Source organism: Falco rusticolus, chromosome 1, assembly GCF_015220075.1.
Source record: "Falco rusticolus isolate bFalRus1 chromosome 1, bFalRus1.pri, whole genome shotgun sequence".
In the NCBI taxonomy this organism is placed as follows: domain Eukaryota; kingdom Metazoa; phylum Chordata; class Aves; order Falconiformes; family Falconidae; genus Falco; species Falco rusticolus.
Genome location: NC_051187.1, coordinates 100273985 through 100294448, shown reverse-complemented (window position 1 = coordinate 100294448; position 20464 = coordinate 100273985). Strand labels below are relative to the sequence as shown.

The window sequence follows — 20464 nt, the reverse complement described above, 5'->3', positions numbered from 1 at the left end:
TATTCTGAGACCTAGGGAGACAGACACGGGTTTTGAAGGTAATGGTGTAGGTAAGACTGACTCAGTAGCGAGAGCTCATTGAGCTTCTATTTGCTTTGCCTAGGCTTCCCTGGAAAAAATGATGTGTTCAAAATTGAGACATCTGTGCAAATTAGCAACGAGACAAGGCATTACTTGTTTTTACTTCAGGATAAACACTGTGAACCTTGCACCTTCGCCAGGCAGCTCTTTGGCTAACCACACTGGCTCTGCTAGGATTCTGCTCTGAGATTGCAAACCTCAGTAGGCTCTTTCAGTAGAAACACACATATTTTACAGTATCATTTCTAAAGGACCAGTGAGTTACAGTATGTACTCATTTAAATAGGCACAGATTCTTCTAGGGAAAGATCAGATCCTCCAGAGTAAAATAGTAACAGAGTAAAATATAAAACAGAAACAATGATTCCAATTTCTATCTACTTTAACATCTATGGATGAAAATTCTATGTAAGAACAAGACAATACTTTACCGGCATTGTTAACAAGGACATACATATGTATTAACCACCTAATTTGGCAACATTGAACACAGAAATTGTAATCTGTTAAAACATAGATGAGTGTGGTATTGTGGATGCAGGAAAAAAACCTCAGCTTCTAGGAGATGCAGTGTAAGTGAACTTGAATACACCAGAGGTGAAAAGATGGCAGATTTCTCACAGCCATTCTGCTCCCAAAGTCAGGTGAAGTATACTAATAACATCATGTTTATACGAAAAGCGAGAGAAGTATCCGAGAACTTTAATGCAACTAGGCAAGAGATCCCTGGGCAGTGCCCAGATCAGAAGGGCAAAGGAGTGCAAAGCTCGCATTTCCTTACTGTGGCAATGTTTGCACATGGACTTTAAACACCCTATTTTACTGTGATCTAGCCATGTTTCTATTTACTTATCTTTGTTGAGACTGCGCTTCCCTAAAGGAGAAAGGATGAACAATTGAGTTTTGTGTTCCACAGCAAGCACAGCTGAAGAACCAGAAATTACCCACATGCCTACTTGACCACCAAAATGAATTTATCCTATAAAAACACCCCGAGGCAGAGGAGGGGAACAGCTCAGCCAGGCACCGTGATCAACTCCCTTTCCCACCAGTGGACCTGACCTCCTGGGAGCCCAGGCCAGACACACGGAGCAGGCAGCGTTTGTGGTGGGGCCTGGGGGAGCGCTCGTTCACCCTGCTCCCCACTGCTCCAGCATCTCCGGGGACACTTCCAGTGGCGCTCGGGGGGTGGGTGTGGGCCAGGTCGCAGCTTAGACACCTCTTCCAAAGAGGTACTGTCACCAGCCACCGCTCCGGCTGCCGTGACGCAAAACCACCCCAAAGTAACGCCGGGAACCAGCGTTACAACGCCCACACAGACATATGCGGAAAGGGGCCGCCGGGGGCACGGCGAGCGCCATAGGAGGCACCACTCTTCCCTCCCTGCGGGCCACTGCGGCAGGGCCCGCCCCGGCCCAGGCCCCGGCCCCGGCCCGGCCGCGGAGACCCCAGCCGGCCCCGGGGTCCCTGCGGCCCCGCTCCCGCCCAGGCTTGCGCGGCGGCGGCGGCGCCTGAGGTGTCTTGCGCCCATTCGCCGGCGGCGCGGCGGGGCGGGGCGGGGCGCGGCGGGGCGGGGCGGGCTCCGGCGGCGGCCCCGCCCCCGGGAAGGGAGGAGGCGGGGCTGGCCTGGCTCGGCGTCCGCGGGATGAAACGGCCGCCTCGGCCCCGCGGCGGCCCTTTAAATAGCCGCCTCCGCCGCCGCCCGGCTTGTAGCGGAGCGCCGGTCCGAGCTGGCTGAGCATCCTCGCGGCAGCCCTCCGGCTCGATCTGTGGCGGCGGGGCAGGACCGCGCCTGCCCGCAGTAAGTCTCCGGGCTGCGGCTTCGGTGTCGGCCGCTGGTTGCCTCGCCGCCTTCCCTGGCGGCTCCCTGGGGCGGCGGTGGCCTTTCCCGCCAGCTGCCGCCCCCCGGAGCGTGGGGCGGGGGGCCGGCCGGGGAGCCGCTCTCCGCCGCGGCTGGCGGGAGCCTTTCCACTGGGCTTCCGGGGATGGAGCCGGGGGGTGGGTCGGCGTCGGCCCCGGCCCGAGTCGCTTCGAGGGGAGCGCGGTCGGCCCCGGGCCCGCTCCCTCCACCGGGGAGGAGGCGGGAGCCGCGGCCTCCACGCTGACCGCGCCTTTCCCGGCCGAGGGGCTCCGGGGACAGGGCGGGGGCCGGCGCGGGTACCTCCCCCGGTACGCTGGTCGCTGCTCACGGCTGGGGCTGTCGCGGCATCGGCGGTTCCCCAGCCGAGGGGTGGCCGCAAGGGGACCGCGGAACGCGCTTCCTCAGCGGCGTGTGCGCGGCCCCCGGGAGCGGGACAGGCGGCGCGGCCTTCCCGGGGTGGGGGGAGATTGCTGCCGCTCCTTCCGAGATCGGCTGCAAGAAAATGTTCCTCCCTGTGCCAGCATAAGAAAACCTCAAATCATTAATTCTCTTCTATCACCTTGAGTCGCTGGCCAGTGTTTTTATTTGTAACTCCTCATCCTCCTTTCCTCACCCCCTTCCTAGGGCAATCATGTTTGAAATTAAGAAGATTTGCTGCATTGGTGCTGGTTATGTTGGCGGGCCAACCTGTAGTGTTATTGCCCAGATGTGCCCCAGTATCAAAGTTACTGTCGTGGATGTCAATGAGGCCAGAATAAATGCCTGGAATTCAGATACGCTCCCCATCTATGAGGTAAACTTGTCTCACTCTTGTCTCCTTTTCCAGCCAGAGTTGTTTGCTGCTCCCCGCCACATGGCATTTCCACATGGCCCACTTCTGAAGCTTGATAAGTGTAGCACAGTGATGTCCCTCAAAAAGAGTATTCTGGAACAGCTACTTACCGCTACTGCTCATTAAACCAGATTATTAGGATAACTTCATATTCAAGGGCAGACAGGTATTCAGGGATTATATACAAAGGGCCTAGTAAGGAAGAATGTAACTGTTTATGTAGTGAATTGTCCTAAATCATGCTGACTTTCTTTTGGGACCCCATTTAATCACAGCGTAGTCATCTTACTCAGTTGTAGATATTATCTGCTGTGTTGCAGCACAATATGAAAGTGTAGCACTGAGCGATAAGCTTTATTCCCATTCTGGATACTGCCAAAATCCAGTCTGTGCTGCCTGTCTTAACCATGTTGTAAGCTGAGGACAGTCGTGTTCTTGATTCGCATGTACCATAAACTTCCAGTCTGGCCTGGGAAGACTAGGCCAGATAAAAATTATTTTTAAATGTCTCACTCGGTCACTCCTTCATCACAGAATGATTTCAATTTGAGGATGTTGTAAAGCAGTTTTCTATTTTGCTTGTCTTAGTGCTTACTATTTTTTACTTTTTTTTACCCTTTAAGAATAGGTCTGTCTTGTGCATTCTTTCGTGAGATAGTTTTTATAGGTTTGAATTCTTAAATGGGAGTGAAAACTTGTCTTCACTTGATTCCCACAGACAAGTATGTTGCCTGGTACTAAGTTTTTTTGGGTTTTTTGCTATGAGTCCTCTCAAATCCTGTCTATACTGTAACGCTAATGTATTTTTTTTCCTCTGAAAACCAAACCTATACTGTGACTCTCCAAGCAAAGATTAGTGGGCCTCCTTTGTCATACATATTAAAAGGAAAATGTGTATAATGCTCAGATTAGCAGGTGAGACATGAATAAAGATCATGAAAGTACTTTGTTTTCTATAAACACTTAGACTGGGCTGGTCTTGGCATGTTTTTTAAAAAAAACAAAACCAACAAACTCACAACATCTGTTTCCTGGAATGGTATCCTTTGCTTACAAAGAATGTACAAAAACTGCCAAGAATTAGTTCAGACAGTTGTAAAATTGAGTCATTGCACAGTGAGGTTTTCTTGTAGTTTTTGTTCTGTTTTTTTGTTCCCAGTGTCAGAAATTGTCTAGTGGGCTGCTTTTCTATTTACATCCTAGTAAGACCATAGTTGGAACATATGATGGGTTGTAACTCATGTTGTTCTGCCTGTGCTGACCTTTGTTTTCCTTTTTAGTAGGTATTTAGTATAAAGCGAGACAGCAGACATGTCTTGCATAAGAAAGCTTCTGCTTTGTTTTGCTTTATCTCCCTCCAGTGAACCTTCTCCTTCCTGGCACTTGTATATCATGTGTCATAAGTGTCGCCCAGGCTGGAGATTTGATCACCAGGTTACATGTGTAACTTTATTTTTCAAACAAAATGTAAAGGCTTCTTTTATCTGACAACTATATCTTGGTTAATAATTTTGCAAACCCTTCTAATACAGAAGATTGCTCATATGTGCACATGAGCTCCTGTTCCTTTTGTCTGAGTGGAGGGAGGTGTTAAGGGGAGGGAAATTATTACAGCACAGTATGTGTGTCTGGAAAGACTGTCATCAAATCGTGCCTGTGATTCTTCCACACTGCGGGTATAGTGCCATGGTAAACTTAATCTGGTGCAAAGATGAATGGTTGCCAAAAGGAGTGGTCTTATCTCCTGTGTGTCTCCACTGCCTTTCTTTCACTGTATCTGGGCTTGCTAATTTGGTGGAGGATTTCTTTGTGGGTTTTTTTTGTGCTGAATCAGTTTTAGATGTTGGGAATCGTGGAATGTGTAGCTGAGGGAAAAGGAGAGTTGGCACCACCTCTTTTGTTTGCAGCCTAGTATGCAAGACTTAACTTCTTGAATCTACTTAACACAGCTTTACAGGTATTTCTTTAATTGTTGCTCATGGTAATAGAATTGAGCATAGGAATAGCTGGAGCCTAAAATTTGGTGTGCAAATAACAATTCAGTGTGGCTGAAAGCTTCAAGACGGTGTTTTGAATAAGAAAGGGCTCTATTTTTCACTATGTAAAATCTGCAGAATCTGTATTTCACATCTGGCAGACTGAAAAAGTGCCAGACTGAGGTGGTGGTGGAGGGAGGGGAAGTCTTTTTTTTTTTTTTTTTTTTTTTTAATCTGAAATGATGTGCTGTTTGTTTGGGCATGCAGTTCACTGTTATTCTAACTGCATTAACCTTAACTGCTTTTTTGGGTTTTTTTCAGCCGGGGTTAAAAGAAGTGGTAGAATCCTGTCGAGGAAGAAACCTCTTCTTTTCCACCAGTATTGATGATGCCATTAGAGAAGCTGATCTTGTATTTATTTCTGTAAGTTTAGGGGGACAAGGTGATTGTGTATGTGTATTTGTCTTTTTTTTTTCTCTTTATAATCAAATCATTATGTTCCTCTTATGTTAGGAAGAGGTCTTTGTGTTGTCATATAGATTCAGTTAAGCAGTGTCATGTCACTCAGTTTTCTCCTTGCATTTGTGTACTGTGGAAAGTGTTGAGTAAGCTTTTTATTTTATTTTTATCTGTTTCTTATAGCCAGTAGAATAGCTGACAAATGAGCAGGCTCTAAGTAAAAATGACAATGTTGATATTTAGCTTGGTTAGATGTATGTGGTCTTGGAGTAGAATGTAGTGCAGATCTGTCATTGCAGTGTACTATTGAAATCTATGGGACTTCAATAATATTAGTATGGTTCCTAGATATAAGGATACAAAATCATATACTGATTGAGTTACAAAGATAACTTATTTCTAGAAGTTTTTTAAAAACATGTATTAATGACAGAGAGGATAGTTTTAATATTTTATAGCTTTAATATTTCTAAGCAGTTGTCACCACTAGGAAGACTATCCAGTCAAACATACAGTGTGACCTTTTGTATTCTAGAAGGTTGTTTGTAATGTGCAATCCAAAAGAAATAACTGCTATTCATCTTGGTAGGCCACAGTTGAGGGTTTTCTGGTAAAGTCCTCTTTTTTGAGACCCCTTCTTTTTTAGGGCACGTCAGTACAGAGCTCTCTTTCTGATAGTATTTTTCTCCATTCATTAAGTCTGAAACAAATGCTACTTGGCTGGATGGCTGCCACTAATACAGCCCATATATAGCTACCTGTCCTTGGCTTAAACCATGCTGTTGTGGCAACAACATGTAAAACACTTCTTCTTTCAGTTTGTAATGAAAAGAACCCTCCGTCTTAATCTAAATGTCGTGTTTTCCCTCATGTTGCTTTGTCTGTGTACTTCAGTATAGCAATTTCAGCAGTTCTACATTTAGGTTTCACTGCAAAGTGGGTTTAAAGTACAACTGCCTCGCTAGCTGTAAGATTCTCGTGAATTTTTGCACTTCTAATATGGGACAGGAAACAAAAGGTGGCTGGCTATAATCATGAAGAAATTACTGGGGTTTTCAGAACAAGGACTGAGTTTCGCCACAGCCTGCAGAGCTGCTATGAATTGTTCTTGTTTAAATTCTATTTGAATAGAGGCCAAGGAGCTTTCTTTAGAAGACAAAAATGGGTAATTGAGAAAGCTAGTAGCTGTTCATCTGATATGGTAACTAGAATAATTCTGTGGTAGAAGCAAGCTGGAATCTGGGATGGAAAAATCTGTCATTCTTAACAATTTCACGTTGTCAGTACCTCTTGTTAAGATACCTGCAACATTTCTTCCCCCTTTGTGTATTTGTAACTAGGTTAACACTCCCACAAAGACCTATGGGATGGGAAAAGGCCGAGCAGCTGATCTGAAATACATTGAAGCTTGTGCAAGAAGGATTGTACAAAATTCAAATGGTTATAAGATTGTCACTGAGAAAAGCACAGTTCCAGTACGTGCTGCAGAGAGCATTCGTCGAATATTTGATGCTAATACGAAGCCTGACTTGGATTTACAGGTAAGTGTAATCTTGAGTTGTGTACTTAAAAGGCTGCTGTTTCCTTTTTGGCTTTTATCTGCTATTCTTTTTTCTGTGCCTGTAGGTGCTGTCTAACCCAGAGTTCCTTGCAGAAGGAACAGCCATCAAGGACCTCAAGAACCCAGACAGAGTGCTTATTGGTGGAGATGATTCTCCAGAGGGACAGAAAGCTGTCCGTGCTCTTTGTGCTGTTTATGAGCATTGGGTGCCCAAAGAAAAAATCCTCACAACCAATACGTGGTCATCAGAACTTTCTAAACTGGTTAGTGTTACTCATCACTGTTTTCTGCAATGAGCAAAGGGTGTGACACAAAGCTCAGAAGCAGTTCACTGGTACTGAGTAGAGCAGCTAGGAAAGACAAATGCGGCCGGGTGTACACAATATGTATGTCAAAGGATACTCATGTTTTCCAATTATCTCAGCTGCGCTAATAGATGACACCAACTTTTCATGAAATTTTTTTCTCACTTTTGTTGCTGTCTTATTACTAAATCTACAGTGCTCCAGAAGCTGGTTGCCATCATAAAATGGTTCAAATTCTGCATTTGTTAAGCATTACATTATTTTGCTTAGATTCCATTAACTGGCATTTATGTATTAAACTGGTTATGTTACCATTTTGTATCGCAAGAGTTGCATAGATACTTCTGGAAGGATTACTTTAGTAACTTCCTTTGGTCTGTCAGCATCTTGGTTTCTGGAAAAATCAAGTTCCCTTTACTATGTTTTTTATTTACAGGCAGCTAATGCTTTCCTTGCCCAAAGAATCAGCAGCATTAACTCAATCAGTGCACTGTGTGAAGCTACAGGAGCAGATGTTGAAGAAGTAGCAAGAGCTATTGGAACAGACCAAAGAATTGGAAATAAGTTTCTCAAAGCCAGCGTTGGTAAATGGAAAATCCTGGGGTGTTTTTTTTTCCCTTCTGGGCTTCTGTTTAGTAGTGCAATAGGTCTACTAGCAGTGCTTTGAAGTAGGTGATCTGATACTCTAAAATCTTCTACAGTGTAAGTGTGTGAAAATATTGCTGTAGAGTACTAGCATAAATCAGTTTTTGTGGTAAAACATTGTGACTGATGTTGCTCTAGACCCTGGCAGTCTGAAACCTGAGAGTTCAGGCTGCATGGTTTATCCTGTGTGGGACACAGGAAAGAAAAGCTGCAACTTTATTTTTCTGAAGCATCACTAATGATAGTGCTCTCCAAGATATCTTCCCAGTTGGAACTGCTGCAATTTTGTTTAGGAGTTGCTGCCAGTGGCCTGAGGAAGGAGGTTCTTCTAGGTCAGAATGCTTGATGGCAGCTTGTGTTTTGTAGGATGAATTCAGTTGGCTTAGATTTATTAGAGTAAGAGTTGATGAAGTGGTGATCAGTGCCACAAACCTTCAGACTTACAGAACAAGACTAAAGCCTATCTGTATGGTCACAGACTTCATGCTAGAAAGAGTGACTTTAAAGTAACCTTACTAAATATAACCTCTCCTAGAGACTATGCAAGAATGAAAAGTAGATGGCAAATACATTAACAAAATCCCCATTAGGTGGTTATAATTCCTTCTACAGTGTGTTGCTTCTGGAACTCTACTGAGCAAAGTTCTAGGGGGCAAGGATCCTTCTACTAATTGTTTCAGTTCTCCCTTAGTCAGCTGTGGTGAGCTTTGACTCTTGGCAATGATCAAATACTCACTTGGGGGTGGGGGAGGAAAGAACACGATCTTAACATGCTTGTTCTGAGAAATACTAATTTATATCTGTAGGTAGGGGGAGAGCAAACCCAGAAGCTTCTCCACCCACTTCCTAAAAAAAAAAAAAGGGAAACATACTATAAGATAGCTCTAAGACTGGATTAAAACTTCCATTTACTTCAGTGGGACCTGAGGCAGATTTTAAGGCTTCTGTAACTGATAAAGTAGGTAGGCCCAGGAGTTGAATTTTTGAGAGGGTCTTAATATTTTAATTTGCTAGCAGTAAAAGACTAGGAAACATAATACTTGACATGTAGTATTACATGACAATGACATGTCAATGACTGCAAAAAACTACTTGATTCCAAAGAGTGAGTTAGAATAGTACCTTAGTCACCTATAAAATAACCATTTTGTCTTCCAGGGTTTGGAGGTAGCTGTTTTCAGAAGGATGTCTTGAATTTAGTGTACCTCTGTGAGGCACTGAACTTACCTGAAGTAGCCCGCTACTGGCAACAGGTAAAAGTTCTTCACTAATTTTTTTTGAGGGGGTGACATTTCTTCAGCATTGAGCTTTTGAGCATTGTCCACCTAATCTGTGTTTCAGCTTTAAAGAGCAGATACCTTAACCTTGATCATATTTACATTTTAGGGCCCTCAGCCTAACTCCGACTCTTGATACTTGTGGGTGCTTAGGCTTTTTTGGGGGTGAGTTAAATTGCCTGGATCAAATGGATTGGGAAGTTGTCTAGAAGTAGCAGTAGAAAATGAAGCGCAAGCATGTCTATACTCATATCTTCCTCTTGCACTTGGTTATCTCTGTCCACTTTGAATTCAAAGCTTATGATCTTTTCCTCTACTTCTACAGTTCCTTTTCTGAAAGAACTCGCAGAACTTGCTGTTCTTTTAAAAAAACATGGTTATTGCTTTTCCCTGGCTAATGTTAGGAATAATTGGGAAGAGGTGGATGCTCTCAGGCCTAGAACCAACACAGCGATACCAGAATGCTTGGTCTGTACTTGCAATTCTTTCACTATTAATCAGTGAAAGCATCTCACCCCTCTTCCCAGTCCTGACTGAGGAAGCAGCTTTGACATGGGCAGTATGGTCAAAAGAACAGCATTGGCTGCTTGTTCTGATTTAGGCTGTGGTGGTCAAGTACAAGACTGCCTAGCGGATGCCTCCAGAACACCAAGCACATGACCTGCCTACCTTATTGGCAGCTTTTTTTTTTTTTTTTTAAATCTTCCTTTTGGCTAGCCTTTTTTTGCCTTGTTTTCCTCCATCCCAGTCTGCTGCCAAATAAACAACCTGCCCATAATTATTTTTCCATCATTGGTCAGTTGTGCCACATCAACACTGAAGTCTGAGTGTTATCTGTGACTTCTGTGAGCCTCTTGCATTAACTGTGATGTCCAGTGGGTTTCTACATAGTGTTCATAGTTTAAGCTCCAACCAGGTGCTGGTCAGCAGCCTAGTTACTTGCTTGCAACAATAACTCTCACATTAATTGCTTGGGACAAGGAAGACAAGGGTCTTATGCTGTCTGCCTCTGAAGAGGTTCAGACTGACATCTTCCTTAAAAATGTACTTCATTGGGATAGTCTAGTCCGTGGTGGAAAGGCTCGCAGTCCTATCAGTGAAAAGATTAACACTGCATGCACCTTGTGCAAGCATCCCAGAGAGGTTTGGTTCAGTGTAGGACTTGAATGCGATTGGCGCAGTAGGAAAGAGGAGCCCTAGGTTCCTATACTTGCTTCAATAACTACTGCTTTTACTTAGAATAAGATGTAAGCAGACAACAGACAATCCCTGGAGCAGCAGGAGCTGTGGGAACTAACCATGTTACCTTGCTGATAATCTGATGAGTAAGGAAGAATTAATAGTGTCTTGAAAGAGACACATTGGTTTGGCTGTGTCCTTTGAGATCACAAGGGTCCTTCTCAAAATGCAACCTACTTGGTATCTTGGCAACCCAAAGGCATACAAACACTTAATGGTTACTCTGTGTGGAGGTGTGTTTTAATTTAACAAAAGCTTAAAAGGTTGTATTGTAAACTAGTTTGTTTACATTAAAAGTGTTTTTAATGCTTTTATACTCTTTAAACTTGAGTATGAGAGTAATTCTTTGCGGTGTTTCTATATGGCTTATTAAGCTGTGGACAAATCAGATGGTAAGAACAGCTGCTGCAGAGTTGGGGTGAAATGCTGTGCTTATGTAGTACAACCCTTACTTGCACCTTCTGCTTCCTCGGAGCACTGTCATCTTGCAGAGGTCTGTCTGCCTCAGCCCACGCCGGTCAAGTCATGTAATACACACACGTGCACCTGCATAAGCAACTGTGGGAACCCCTGAGCACTGCACTGTCAGCAGCTCAGGTCAGATGTCAGCATCGTGTGCACATGGGAGACCTCAGACTGTTCTGAGGACAGAATGCAAGTTCTGGAGGATATGAGGATCAGAGCAGCCCCAGAACCCCAACTGTTAGTCTCTCTGGCCTTTAGACAGGACAGGGCCTCTAATACTGAAATCTTCATTCCTTGAAGTGCACCTGCAGGAAGAAATGTGTCCCTCTTACCCTGTCAGCTGTTTCTTTTTTCCCCTGTCACCACCCTACTGAATTGCATAAATCTCACTGCTTTTATTTCTTTTCCTCAAAGAAATCTGGTTTGCCAGTATCTTTCTACTGTGTAGTTATATAGTTATACCTTTTGTTTAATAGGCTGATGCTGTTAACTCCTGATTTGCGTTGAAAGCCTCAAAACAGAGGGAAGTATAGTTCTTTCCAGTGCATGCCATACCTTTCCTATTCTGCTAGTGATCCAGTGCTCTCTCTGTGTTAAGGGCTGGAGATCAAAGTATGAAGCAGGATGAAGGGAAGTACAGGAACAATCAGTGAGTGAACTCACTTTCATGTCATAACAAAAGTGAGGTACTTAAATCTGGCTTAACCACACTAATTTTGTGTACTGAAATCAGTGTGGATTAAAAAGGCTAAACATGTTCTCACAGTTGTTATACATGGAATGTAAGGAAGTGTAGGTCTGGTGACATCAAGTACTCCACACTGAAATTGCTTTCCATGTTTCTGCCTAGAATACAGTAAGTTATAGAATTAAAATAGAAAGCAATCTGAAAAAATCCTAGCCTTCAAACTGTATAACGTATGATAGTATGTGTCTAGATGCATCTACGGTCATTGATTAAAATAGGATTTGTCTCAGAATTTGCTAGATTGACTAAATTTATCTTTGAATTATTTACAATACTGAGTAAAAATACTGAACTTTCTCTTCTAAGCCTCTGTTAAATGATTGTTAATAGAATCTATGTGTAGCTTAAAATGGCTCCCTTCTGTACCATCATGTTTTACATAATTCCAGGTAATAGACATGAATGATTACCAGAGAAGAAGATTTGCTTCCCGCATTATTGACAGTTTGTTCAATACTGTCACTGATAAGAAGATTGCTATTTTAGGGTTTGCATTCAAAAAGGATACTGGGGACACAAGGTAAGAAAGTGAGTTCAGTTCACTAACATGGATTCCCTATGCTTGTCATTGGCTATGCAGCTGAAGCCCCCAGCTGAATTGCATTAATAAGGGTCCCATATCTGATCTATGCTTAACAGTTAGTGACTGAATTGGTTTGTAATAAGTATTGATCTTTCTTAAATGGGTGGGACAATTGATTTTTGACCTCCACAACACACCTGAATAATCCGGAAGCTAAAGCAGTTAACTCTAGTCCTTATTAACTTGCATAAGTGAAGAGATTTTGACAGAGTCCTTCTCTTCTGTGGAGAATGTAATGCAAACATTTTTGCAACTGGTTCTAAATTGCTGTGTGAAGGCCAAGTTTTAGTTTTGCTTCCCCAAGGTGGTAAATCCTGGTTTCCTGTAAAGCTCAAACTTGGTAGAACTCTCCAACTGCAGTTTGTAGGGAATACTTATAAGCTTGATGCCTTGTTAATTATAGTCAATAGGAGACCTGGGGCTTAGTATCTCTTTTGCATGATTCAGCAAGAGAGATGTAAACTTAATTTTTTTTTTTTAATTACTCTCCTTGGTGTCCCTCAAGATTTTCAAGTTTGCTGGCATGGATTACCACTAAGATGTTTAATGTAAAACTGGTATAAAGGCTTTGACATTGCATGTCTATAGACACTTGAAGACTTTTGCTGCTTAGAATATGCCACCTGGTTTGTTAACTGATTGATTCACTTCCTTAGAGAGTCATCCAGTATCTACATTAGCAAGTATTTAATGGATGAAGGAGCAAAGCTCCACATCTATGATCCTAAAGTACCTAAGGAACAGATCGTCCTGGATCTCTCACATCCAGGTGTCTCAGAAGATAACCAAGGTAAGAATGCTCATTTAAAACTTATTTCGCCGCTTCCCTCTCCAGCCTCTTCTCAAAATACACAAGGTCTGTTTAGACACTATAAGCTCATTTTCACATTTTCACCATGGCAATGATGTGCTGCTGTCGGTTACGCTTATTGGAAGATTTCCATAGCCCAGAGGATTACTGTAACTCTTCCCACTTTCCCTATAGCATTTTATAGATAAATGCTAATTCTGTACTCTTGTATATTTTTCTTTTGATAAACATTAACTTGAATACATGCAAAGAATTTTCCCTCTGCATAATTAAAAGAAAGAGAAAGAAGCATGTCCAGAATTAGGAAAGACTAGTGTTTGCTGTTCTGTCAGCTCCTCTGTCTTGAGTCCTGTCTTCCTTAGTTCTTGCTTGCATATCTAAAGTAGAAATAAGTAATTCTGGAATTCACTATAGAGTATTCTCTCTTCCCCCATATCACTTCTAAATTCATTTGTTCCTTTAAATTCAAGAAGACTTTTAAGTAGTCATCTATGACTAAAATTTCTTGGAGAGGCAGGGGGTATTTGGGATTTCTGTTTTCTTTCCTTATTGGGGAAGTGGAAAATGGGGATGAGGGAGGAAGTGTAGATCAGGCTTCCAGAGGTATAGACAATGGAGAAAGATGAGCTGTGATGAAGAAGAGTAAAGGCTATACATTATTTGACATGCCCTTGAATTAGAGGGGATGGGGAGGGTTGCCTCTAGGCAGCTGTTGGGGCAGTCAGAGGGTGAACATAGTCCCTAGTGAGCCATGTGTGTAGTCTTAGGTGATCTATAGTGATCTGAGTGTTAAATTGGAACTGTGATGTGCTGCTGTTGTACAGGCAATGACCTTTGAGCATTGGCATTTGAACATTCCATAGTAGCTTCTATTTCTAGAGATGCTGTTGACCATTAAAATAAAATTTGAATGCTTAACTTCAAACATTTAAGCGCTCTGACTATCCAAATGCCAGGTACAAGCTGCTTTTAAATAAGTGAAATCAAAGTGACAAATGGCTTGATAGAATGCATCTCTAGCCAAGTGACTTGAAATTCCTTGTTTGTGTAGGGCAAAGAAGGAGACTAATTTTCCAGGACTGCACCAGATTGATGCTAAAGATGTGTGTGGAATAAAACTTTATTTTCCTTCTGTTGCAGTGTCTCGGTTGGTCACTATCAGTAAAGATCCCTACGAAGCCTGTGATGGAGCTCATGCCCTTGTAATTTGCACGGAATGGGACATGTTTAAGGTAGATGTGATCTTTAATTTAAATTAAAGAAAAAGAGGGAGTGTTGTGTTAATGTTACTTACTTATTCTATCTGCTTTAATTGCCCTCTACAGGAGTTAGATTATGAACGCATTCATAAGAAGATGCTGAAGCCTGCATTTATCTTTGATGGTAGGAGAGTTCTAGATGATCTTCACAATGAGCTACAAGTCATTGGCTTCCAGGTAATCAGCTGGGTGGTGCTGCTGCTTATGTTTCTTTTCGTCTGCTCTGTTCCTTCTTGCTTTCTCTCCCTCTGCAATGACCAAGTACCAAGGGAAAAAAACCTTTTCAGGTGAGGATTTAAATCTAAACACATCTGTACTTAAGTCTCTTCACTTGTGCTGTCTTCCTCCATGATTTTACTATTTTCAGACTGATGCTTTGTTAAATTCCAGGCTACATGAGACTATGCCATGACTATGCCATCAACATTCAGCAGTCTAAGCATACCTTGGAATCAGAATTTTTAGGTTTAGGTTGGAAAAGACCTTTAAGAAAATCAGAGTCCAACTGTAAACCTAACATCCGAATGCCACTCTGCCCTTCTTTGGACTGGGGAAATCATGCAGAATAATGAGATGTAAAAACCTGCTAAACTGCAATAGTGTCATCCATTCTAGGTAATCAGCAGGGTATTTCATTCCAAAACTAGCCCCTTTCGCAGCTTCTTCAAGTCCTGCAGTCTTTGCTGCTACCAACCAGCAGAAGGACTGAGCTTAGCATTTGGTTTACATTATAGCTTGTGCCACAGCCCCTACCTGAAAACTTATTTTACCACCACCAAAGAAAAAGCAGCATTTAAAATTGACAGTAACGGGACTTAAAGCCAGACGAGGTGTAATGCAGGTAACAAATGTTTTATCAGCCAGTGAGATCCTCTACTTAGACTTAATATTAAGAGTAATTTGGACTTTTCTCCCCGAGATCTGCACAACAAGGCTGGCTGACATTGGTGATGAAAACATGGTACACAAAGATGTATCTGAAGATAAGTCTGTGAAATGCTGAAGTCTTACATGGGAAGCTGGAGGAGATGATTGATTAGTCCTTTATGATTGATTAATGTCAGCCAGAAAATCAAAACAATGATGTTTGCTTACACCAAAGAGGACCCTGAAGCAAATGCTTAACTTAAGCATTTTGCTAAGCTAATAGCAAATTATGTATCGGATCATAATCTATGTGAAACTTCTCCTAGGGACTTCGGAAGTCTGTGGCTTAAAGACTTTCCGAATCAGAGACTGTGTCTTTGCATTTCATAGCTCTTGGGTGACTTTCCTTCTGTGAAATTCTAGTTGAATTTTTAACCAGTTTGTGAGTTTGCCGTCCAGGTTTATTACCCAGATTTTTCATCCAGGATATTGTTACGAAGGCATTAAATAATTGACCTGTATTCTTTGTATAAAACAATAAAAAGGATTTTGTCTTGCAAAGACAACCCCAAAATTTAATTTTTTTTAGGGTCCCAGTCTTTTTAACTGCCCTTGTTGCAATTCCATTATATACAATCCAAATCTATGAATTTGATCTGTTATAATTTTTTTCAACCTGAAGTTCAGAACTTTAAACACCTACAATTTCAATTATAACCTGTTTGCACAGTGGAAGCTTAATTCAGGAAATGGGAATGTGAAGCTCTGTAATTCTAGGTAAAGCAATATCTGATCTGAGGAAAAAATCTGCTCGGGTCTTAAGTGGAGAAAGCAGAGTAAGCCTTGATTGAAGGGCTTGAAGCACTCTAGCACAGACAGAATTTGACTAATACTACAATCACCAAATCCCTGAATAATCTGATAGAAGCATCTCAGCCAGACACAATCAGAACAAAATCTACCACCCAGATCAGATGCATGTTTCAGTTGTGTTTCATTCTACGTACTCCTGAGTACTGTGGTTACTTGCCTAATGGCTATAGGATTTCTCTCTTGATGTTTTCTTCCCCTACGTGAACTACAGTTACCTACAGTGTTCATGAACAGGCTTGTATAATTCATTTAACCAGTCAATTGAAGCTGTTATGGGCAAATATGGTACATACAGCCTGCATGACTGAATAACTCTCCAGAGTTAACTCGGTGGTCTGTGTAGAATGTACTGATCAAACTTAAGTTAAACTTGAAATAGTTGAAGTATTTTGTCTTTTGGTGCTTTGCCTCTGACCTGCACTACTTGCTCAAGAAGAAAGCTACAGCTCTTCTTGTTTACTGGGTGTCTGAACTGTTCTGCTGTTGCTGTTCTTCTACAAGCTCTGTCCTTTGTGATTTAAATTAGCCTGATACAGAAATTAGGGGAACCTGTCTTGCCCTCTGAGTTTTGCAGTACCTGGCTTGTGTGTGTTGACTTTGTTACATGCTCTCCCTTACAGAGAGCTGGCTGCCTTTAGCCCTTCAAAGTTGTGTTGCTTCTAAAACAACATGCTACATGATGGAGGGGGAAAGCCTTCTGTCCTAACTTACTGGGTACGATTTTTTAGACAAAGGAGGCTGAGCCCACATTTTGTAAATACACAGAAACATTTTATGATATTTGTACTGATAGTCCTATGGAAGCTGAGGCACATGAATGCTCAAATGAGCAACATGCAGCTTTAGGCAAAGCAGGCACCTGTGAAAGGCTGGGGTTTTGTATTAAAAAAAAACAACCCAACACTCTTTGCAACTCCAATCCCAGGAACTGTCCCTGGGCACACTGTGCTTTGTGGCTGGTATTAATGTAGCATTTGTGAAATGTAGTTTTGGTCCTGGATTTAGTTTGTAGATTCCTCATAGGCTGACACAATTATGTTAGCTTGCCACACTCACTTGGTAAATGTGTCTTCTCTTTCAGATTGAAACAATTGGGAAGAAGGTGTCAGCCAAAAGAATTCCTTTTGCTTCTTCATGTGAAATTCCTAAGTTCAGCCTGCAGGACCCACCTGTCAAAAAGCCTAGAGTATAATGTTTAATAGGTACTGAAGGAATTCTGTGGACCTTCTTAGTGATAATAACTGTAAGCCTGTACTTTTTTAAGGAAAGATATTTTTCATAAACTAAACCAATTTTACACTAGAAACGGTACCTGGTACATTTGAATTCAGTCTATTTTCAAATCTCTATTTTTATAGCAATTTTTTTTTGTTACTAAAGATGGTGCAGACCTGTTTTTAATAATGAATCATGTTTTAAGTGGAAAAGTTACCTTCAAACTGCAGACTTCTGCTTCCAGAGATGTTCCTAAACTGCACTTTAAATGTTTCAAGTGATATGAAAGCAAAAGAAATAGAATATCTTTTTACTTTAGTCCAGTTATGGACAGTGATCAGGAACTTTGTTCTCATCAATTTTTCACTTTCTTTTGGGGTGATTCTTTGCCCAGTTAAATGCTTGCACTAACTGGCACTGAAGTAAAAAGATAAGTTCTAAGTGCATTTGGTAGGATTTGGGTTGAGGCCTGAAATAGAGCCGACTGTAACAATAATACCTCGATCCTGGTTGGGATCAGTTGGCACCGAAGCAGTCTAAACTGCATCTGGTGGGAGGCCAGATAGTTCTGCAGGCATCTATAGCTGCTAGTCCACTGTCATTAAGTGATAGACTTGATATCCACTGGCAGATCTTCACTTTTGATTCTTTAGTTTTCTTGCCTACATTCCATGTGCAGCCACGTAAATTATTGATCTAATCAGATTCCTGGGTCAAGTTTTTCCCTAAGTTACAGCAATACAACCCATCTTCAGCAGAGGAGCATTCTGCTTGTTTGAACACTAAATTTAAGCAGTATTACATTAATTTGGTGTCAGTCTAAGTAGAAAGCAAATACTGGCTTCAAAGCTACCTGATGGTTATCTTTTTCCTTCCTTTCTGCTCACATACTTAATCTGAAAGCAGCATCCTTAATGAATCTGCAAAAATTACTCTGCTGTTAAGAAATTAATAAAAATTCAGTCCCATAAGTTAGTCAGCTTGCTACCTCATTTAATTAGCAGGAATTAATACTTCCTATGTTATCTTGATACTTTTGCCTTTATTATTTTATTTCTATTTGGTTTTATTATTCTCAATTGGCCAGTACTATTAAAATCCTGGACGACAGAGTTTGTTTGGCTTGTTGCATCGGGCTGTAAAATGGAGGGGAGGACAGAGAAAGATGGACCATGAAGTTTTTGGACTAGAAGGCATATATGTATTAGCTGAATAATGTAGTGATGGGATGTTAGAGAATTATCTTGTAACTAGTCACATAGCTTCTGAACTTAATAGGTGTGCCTCCAAGTATGGTGTATCAGTAGTTCACCAAGACGACACTGATCATATGCTCTGTTCATGAGCGATCTTATAATTACTTACCCACAGAAACAGACACAATTTAAGCTTTAGGACAAACATTTGAAGATGTAAGGAACTTGGATAACAATTTGGGTAGACAATACAAGATGGTGTTATCTGACTGAAGTGGCTGTATTGTTGAACCAGATGCTTTCAGATTCTGCCTGTTAATGGCTTCCATGTAGGGACTTACTATGCAGCAGTCACTCAGCACTTCGGGCAAACACGCCTCAGGCTTTTTGTCCTATCAAAAGATCTTCTGTGAGGAGCACTCAGTGAGTGGGAATTATGGGGGCTTCAAATCAAACTGTCATCTTCCATCATGCCATCTCTTCCAGTTCACTAGTGTTGCTTTCATACAACATGTGCAGAGCAGGGACAACACTGTGGTACAGTCGAGGTATTCATAAGTGTCGTAATCCAACTGATAGATCACCCTGTCTTTGCAGGTAGGCATCTTGACTGCCTCTGCCCCCATAGCACCTGTGAGGGCAGACTGGCCGTTTCTCCTTGGGGATTAGGAAGAGGGTACTGAGAAGTTGTGCTAAAAGGACGTCTTGTCCTGAACTGTGTTCAGGGTAGCACAGCACTGCTTCAGGGCATGCCTTAACAGGGAGGGTGAGTAGAGGCTTCATAAAATCGGGATGCTTTTCAGAAACATGCACACAGTTGTGACAGTGGTGCCTTTGTATGGGACCTGCCCTCATCAGTTTGAAGCAGATACATGAACCGTTAAACTGTGTGAAGTGTTGCTTCTGTTAGGAATGTGTGAGGCTGATCGGTGTTCCTGGTGCTGCTAGTCCCAAGCTGTCCCAAGGAGGTGAAGGAACTAAGTGCCATACCCCTGTTCCTATTCTGTTTCTCCTGCAGACTTGGTCAAAGCCTGGATAGTGACTTGTGGCTTAATCATGAGGATAAAGAGTGGGCAGGTTCCTTACGGTAGGATCAATCCAACTTCCCTTTCTTAGGAAAGGGGGAGCAGCAGATCCTTTCTGAAGAACAACAAGGGGTAAAACCAGTACTGGCATTTCCCTTGCTTTCTTGGAGAGTCTGTTTAGGTTTACTTAGTTTCTTGGTGGTTGCATTCTGTTATTGAGACACTGGGATTGTGGGATGCATCAAGTCTGAACATCTGGTGGAGCACGCCTTCAGGATACTGTAATACTTACCTTGCATATATGCAAAAGAATTTTATCACAGGCCAAAAGAGCAAGCTTCAGAAGCTTTGCAGTACTGTGAATCATAAGCAATCATCCTCAGAGTACAGTTCCAGGGAAATAAGAATTGGAGATGACTTGTATTCCTGCTTTGAAGGCTTGAGTAGTACATGTAAGGGATGAGTTTTAATGCTATGGAGTCTTTGTCTATGGGATCTTACAGCGTGTAATTCTTGGTGAGAATTGTGTAATGTGAGTAATGGAGTCCTGTACTCTGAAATTCTTTTTATGGGGTTCTTAATAAAATGTAACCTGCAGTAACACTGGTTTTCACTGCAAAATGTGAATACAACAGCTGAAGCAAATCAATCTTTAATACAAGCCTATGAATAGTATGGTACAGACTGCATAAATTCTTACCCAAGATGTGCATAGACAAATTGTAAATGCCAGGCAAGATGAACTGTTTTTCTACTGTGTGTGTTGAACTTCTAAAACTTAAGTCTGGTTCCAGGCATATGACAGCCAAGAAATACTGCAAGTGAATAGAACAAATGCATCTTTGACCAAGACCAGTTAGTATAGGAGCAGTTAGTGGTAAGATTTTTCCACTGGCCAGCAAGTTTACATTTCTATCACTTGAGGTTCTTCTGTTGATCTGGAATTTATAGTGGTGCTCAGCTAAAGTTTGAAATTAATTGTAAAACAATTCAGGAGAGCTTAATGGGTTATCTGACTTAGGAATACTGTAGTCAGTTTCCATTCCTTGCTTTTTTTTTATTCCAAGCTGAGAATTACTATTGCAAGTTGAACATCTGCAATTAGTTGCCATATCTTGTAGTAAAGAAGTGTAAGTACTTGACATCTTTTAAATGAAGGGCACACCGATATTAAATTACTGATCAA

The 20464-nt window shown here is 41.9% G+C and overlaps 1 protein-coding gene across 1 annotated transcript; it reads left to right on the top strand.

The window, feature by feature from the left end:
- Positions 1-1701: 1701 nt before the first annotated feature.
- Positions 1702-19879, top strand: UGDH (UDP-glucose 6-dehydrogenase). Its single transcript, XM_037391487.1, has 12 exons — positions 1702-1882; positions 2567-2735; positions 5072-5173; positions 6550-6750; positions 6836-7033; positions 7512-7659; positions 8879-8973; positions 11839-11969; positions 12689-12822; positions 13984-14075; positions 14169-14279; positions 16924-19879. The coding sequence occupies exons 2-12, from the start codon at positions 2574-2576 to the stop codon at positions 17032-17034; spliced, it is 1485 nt and encodes a 494-aa protein (XP_037247384.1). The 5' UTR covers positions 1702-1882; positions 2567-2573; the 3' UTR covers positions 17035-19879.
- The last annotated feature ends 585 nt before the right edge of the window (positions 19880-20464 follow it).

Coding starts and splice junctions, on each gene's coding strand:
- UGDH (XM_037391487.1), top strand. CDS start 2,574: ATGTTTGAAATTAAGAAGATTTGCTGCATTGGTGCTGGTTATGTTGGC. Junction 7,034..7,511: donor CATCAGAACTTTCTAAACTG/GTTAGTGTTACT, acceptor TTTTATTTACAG/GCAGCTAATGCTTTCCTTGC. Junction 11,970..12,688: donor AAGGATACTGGGGACACAAG/GTAAGAAAGTGA, acceptor TCACTTCCTTAG/AGAGTCATCCAGTATCTACA.